At 40.3% G+C, this 5,245-nt stretch overlaps 1 protein-coding gene across 3 annotated transcripts in view; it reads left to right on the top strand.

Moving 5' to 3' along the window:
- adam10b (ADAM metallopeptidase domain 10b) overlaps positions 1 to 5,245 on the top strand; it is a 38,384-nt gene that overhangs the window by 29,723 nt on the left and 3,416 nt on the right. For all 3 annotated transcript variants that reach the window (XR_014029406.1, XM_081356355.1, XM_081356356.1), the window contains 2 exons: positions 1,906 to 2,126; positions 2,798 to 2,924. Coding sequence is in view for 2 of the 3 variants with exons in the window: in XM_081356355.1 (XP_081212481.1) it covers positions 1,906 to 2,126; positions 2,798 to 2,924 (348 nt within the window). In the remaining variant the exon portion in view is untranslated. The remainder of the gene's footprint in view (positions 1 to 1,905; positions 2,127 to 2,797; positions 2,925 to 5,245) is intronic.

Below are 5,245 nucleotides of genomic sequence, written 5' to 3'. Positions count from 1 at the left end.
TAATTTAATAATAGATCATGATGTCATGAGTAACAGTAGTGTATTACAGTCTCTGATCACGCGCTGTGAAACACACTCGCTGTGAGTAGATCATGCTGGCAAGCTCAGATTTCTGCAGTATTATCCAGAAATGTGTGCAGTGATTTTTAACCAAGTTCATTTCTGTTTTCGGCACACACACACGAGAATATTTGGAGAATATACACTGCCTTTTAAATGCAATTATTAAATGAAACGCAAGATGGCGCTAGTTGTGTTTGTATGAAACGAGATCGTGTAAAAATATCTGATTACTAAATCAGAATCACATCATAAACGCCATTAATGATCATAATCTAAAGATGATGTTATCCTCCTGTTCATAACAGACATGTGGTTTAATCAGTAAATATTCTGTCAAGTGAAACACAAACCTACATTGAATATTCAGTTTCTTTTAAATCGTAATTTATATGTTTATTATTTTTAAATGTCCATTTAATTATTCTTGGTTTATTTAATGTTTTAACGTCAGTTGGTGTTTAACAAACAGTAATGTTTCATTTTACAGTGGCCCTGTTACACATTTGACATCATCTTACATAATAACAGTAAATTATGCATAATTACAATCAAACCAAACCATAAATAAAGTACAGTTGTGTCTGTATAACAAGGGCATTTAAAGGGGTCATGACATGTTTTTTTCTTTTCTTTTATTGTGTTCCCTTAGGTGCAATTATAGTATTACTATAGTTTTTTGGACAAAAAACGTTTAAAATTTAGTGATTTATGACTTTTTCCTACCCTGTTTCTCATGCTCTGATTCAGACAGTCTGTTTTGGGGGTGTTTCCCCTTTAAGAGTTCAGTGTTAACATCCACTGTTATGATTGGATAACGTCAGTGCCTATGCATCAATTGTTAACGCCCCCTTTTCAAAACGTGCGGATTTTGCGGAGCTGTGTTTACTGTTACCATAGTAACGGGTGATGCGTGCGAGGCGATGGCGATTGCAATGATGTTTGAGTCGGAATCAGAGGAAATCAACACAACTAAGAATGCATCAGCCCGTCCACATAGAAAGTGTGAAACTATTTTGTCAGTTTAACAGCCTACATCTTTTAATTGCCTACGGGGCATGAACATGACGGTTATAAAACAATAAGTAGGCTAAAAAACACGGTGATTATTCATAATGAATTAAACTGCAATTAACGGTTTAAAAAAGTTTTAAGTTTTAAATAGCCTACATTACTTACAGTTTGCGTCGTTGTTGTGTAGCCCAGAATAGTCCACACGGCCTTATCTTGTACAAAAGTTTTCTGGCAAAGCATCAAACTGCGATTGTTCTCAACTGTCACTCATCCTTGAAATGTGGAGAACACACGCTTAAATTAACACTGCCGTGACTGGGACGTCCGCGAAAAATAAACTGCATCCATCTTCCCCTGACGTCTGGATCTTTCAGCAGCGAATATTATTCAAACATGTTCTTTGTCCACAGCCAGGAACAGCACATCGGCGTGACATCGCAATCTTCATATGCAAACGACTGCTACGTCACTTCGTACCGTGACGTCACTTCATACCATGGATCCAGAACGAGCTGTATTTAGAGCTGGATTAAATAAATGATTCGTTTATAATGGGGAGGACGTCTTAAGCTATGAAACTTGCAGGACGTTTTAATGGTACAAAGACCTCTTATATGCCAAAAGATCAAGGCAAATTTGGTTTCTCATGTCATGACCCCTTTAAAATCAAGTGTAACCAAAAACTAAAGTATCTAGAACAACAGTAAACTTCATCTTTCGTTGTACTTCAGCACGTTATACAGTGTTTACTGAGACGCATCAGCCTTCTCTGTGCCCTGACCGTGTGTGTGTGTGTGTGTGTGTGTGTGTGTGTGTGTGTGTGTGTTACAGTGAACCCCAGCACCTGCAGCAGCACTGGCTCCGAGCGTCTCGCACGCTTCTTCAATAAGAAGGTCACGACCCTTCAGGCCGGCTCGCCCTGCAACGACTTCAAGGGTTACTGTGACGTGTTCATGAAGTGCCGTCTGGTGGACGCCGACGGTCCCCTGGCCCGCCTGAAGAAGGCCATCTTCAATCCCGAGCTGTACGAGAACATCGCAGAGTGGATAGTGGCAAGTGTTACTGTGTGTCTGTGTGTGTGTGTGTGTGTGTGTGTGTGTGTGTCTGTCTGTCTGTCTGTCTGTCTGTCTGTCTGTGTGTGTGTGTGTGTGTGTGTGTGTGTGTGTGTGTGTGTGTGTGTGTGTCATCTTCAATCCCGAGCTGTACGAGAACATCGCAGAGTGGATAGTGGCAAGTGTTACTGTGTGTCTGTGTGTGTGTGTGTGTGTGTGTGTGTGTGTCTGTCTGTGTGTGTGTGTGTGTGTGTGTGTGTGTGTCATCTTCAATCCCGAGCTGTACGAGAACATCGCAGAGTGGATAGTGGCAAGTGTTACTGTGTGTGTGTGTGTGTGTGTGTGTGTGTGTGTGTGTGTGTGTCTGTGTGTGTGTGTGTGTGTGTGTGTGTGTGTGTTTCATCTTCAACCCCGAGCTGTACGAGAACATCGCAGAGTGGATAGTGGCAAGTGTTACTGTGTGTCTCTGTGTGTGTGTCTCTGTGTGTGTGTGTCTGTGTGTGTGTGTGTGTGTGTGTCTGTGTGTGTTTCATCTTCAACCCCGAGCTGTACGAGAACATCGCAGAGTGGATAGTGGCAAATGTGAGTGTGTGTGTGTGTGTGTGTGTGTGTGTGTGTGTGTGTGTGTCTGCATTACTGTGTGTGTGTTGACGGGTGTGTTGTGTGCGCAGGCTCACTGGTGGGCGGTGTTGCTGATGGGAATCGCTCTGATTATGCTGATGGCAGGATTCATCAAGATCTGCAGTGTTCACACTCCCAGCAGCAACCCCAAACTGCCTCCGCCCAAACCCCTGCCAGGTGACCGGCTCTCCGCACACGTCCATACACACATACATCATGTGTCCATACACACAGATATCACATTAACATACACACATACATCACGTGTCCATACACACATACATCACGTGTCCATACACACTTGTGCTGGGCGGTTTACCGGTTCATACCGAATACCGGTGTTTATTTTTGTTACGATATGAATTTTTAATATACCGCAAAACCGGTGTATGTCGCTTTAATCGGAACGCGGCGCTGCGCGACACAGTCTCACCCCTCATTTACAACACACGTCTGCGGCGCATTACAGCTGCGACAAGGTTTTATTCCGTCCTCCACACGCGTGCGTCAAAATAGACCAGGCGCCTATATTTAGCGAAGCGGCGCGGAGAGCCGCTTCTGGGAAGCTTCGATCTGAAACACAAGCATTGACTAGAATGGGCACGAGACGTGTGGGGGTGAGAGTGTCTTTTTTTCTCGCGGCGCGCGTGTTTTTATACTGTATTAACGTATCTGAAGTGAACTGACGGTCTTTAGAAAAGTTTCTTTGTTATTACGATTGAATCTTTCTTTATCTTTCCTGATAAAGCAGTGTTTATGAGCGTTGCTGCTTTGTGTACAGCCGTTACCGGGGAAACCACTGTTTCTGCCGCTCCTAAAGCGCGTCCTGCTGGCACCTCTTTGTAAACAGCCTTGCAAACCTGCTGTATTATTAATATTAGTGTGGATTTTTTCTATAATATTCACTCATGACAATAAAATAGGGCATTATAAGTAAATCTACTGCACTATTTCCTCTCTCACTCAGTAGAAAATGTGGTAAACACCCATCATGCTTGAGAAAAAAAACACACAAAAAAAAAACCCGGTAAAAACCGTGAAACCGGTATAATTTAGAAAAAAACCGTGATGTTGATTTTTGGTCAAACCGCCCAGCACTAATACACACAGATATCACGGTAACATACACACAGATATCACGTTAACATACACGCATACCCTATATTGCCAGAAGTATTGGGACACGCCTCCAAATCACTGAATTCAGGAGTTCAATCACGTCCATGGCCACAGGTGTAAAGCACTGGGCATGCAGACGCTTCTACACACATCTGTGAAAGATCTCGCTCTCAGGAGCTCAGTGAACTCAAGCGTGGGACCGGCATCGGATCCTCCTGTGCAATAAGTCCATTCATGAAATGTCCTCACTACTAAATATTCCGCGGCCCATGGGATGCCGTTAGTGTGCATGTAAAGGCAGACGTCCCACAACTATTGGCAATATAGTGTATATCACATGTTTGGATATGAGGATGTGCTCTCTCCACACGCCGCACTGGGTGTGTCTCAATCTCTGCGTGTGCCGTGAGTTTCACGGAGATTTGGGAACCAACAGGCGCATTTTCACATTTGCATCTTTCCAGTATTTTTGTTGACGGATTAAACAAGACGCGTTTGTAAACTTTGGCACAGGAACTTGGACTGCAGTTTTCCACTAACATCAATGCTCAAGGATTTATCACTAAAAAGTGAAGAAATTGAGTTATAAATATTACATTTTACTACTGCAAAGTAAATTAATACCTGAGAAAAATGCTTTATTTTATTGTCCTGTTGTATTACAGCAGTAATATATGTTTGTCTTAGAAGAAATAATTAATATTTAAGTTTAAATAATTAAGTATTCATGTTTTAATTATATATAATTACTTAATTATAATTATAAAATATAATGACAATACTAATAAAGGTAACACTTTACAATAAGGTCTCATTTCTTAACATTAGTAAATACTGTATATTACTCAACTCAACTTTTATTTATAAAGCACTTTCAAATCAATAACTCTAAAATACATACAAACATTAAATTACATTAAAACAGTTAAAAATATTAACTATTTTTACAGCATTTATTAACCTTAGTTAATTTTAGTTCATGTTAGCTCACAGTGCATTAAATAATATGAACAGATACTTTTTCTCTTAATAATGTGTAAATAAATGTTGAGATTGACATGAACTAAGATTAATAAATGCTGTAAAGTATTTTCCAGTGTGAGTTCAACTAATGTTAACTAATGAAACCTAATTGCAAAGTGTTAACATAATAACAATAATAATATTTTAATGTTTATTATTGGAATATAATGTGATTAATGATTGTTTTAATCCCAATCAGAGCTTTGAATCTCATAAGAGTTTCTGTTAATAAGAAAATACATGAACTTGATGGTCAAAAGCTACTTTTTCAGATGTTGTGGCAGTTTTTCCCTCTGTATTGTAAGTACAGTTGCAGAACTGAGTGTAACGTCCATGTTTCTCTCTGTCTGGTGAAG

Source organism: Scardinius erythrophthalmus, assembly GCF_964197995.2.
Source record: "Scardinius erythrophthalmus genome assembly, chromosome: 24".
In the NCBI taxonomy this organism is placed as follows: domain Eukaryota; kingdom Metazoa; phylum Chordata; class Actinopteri; order Cypriniformes; family Leuciscidae; genus Scardinius; species Scardinius erythrophthalmus.
The sequence above is the reverse complement of the archived record's forward strand: the minus strand, read 5'-3'. Positions and strand labels throughout refer to the sequence as shown.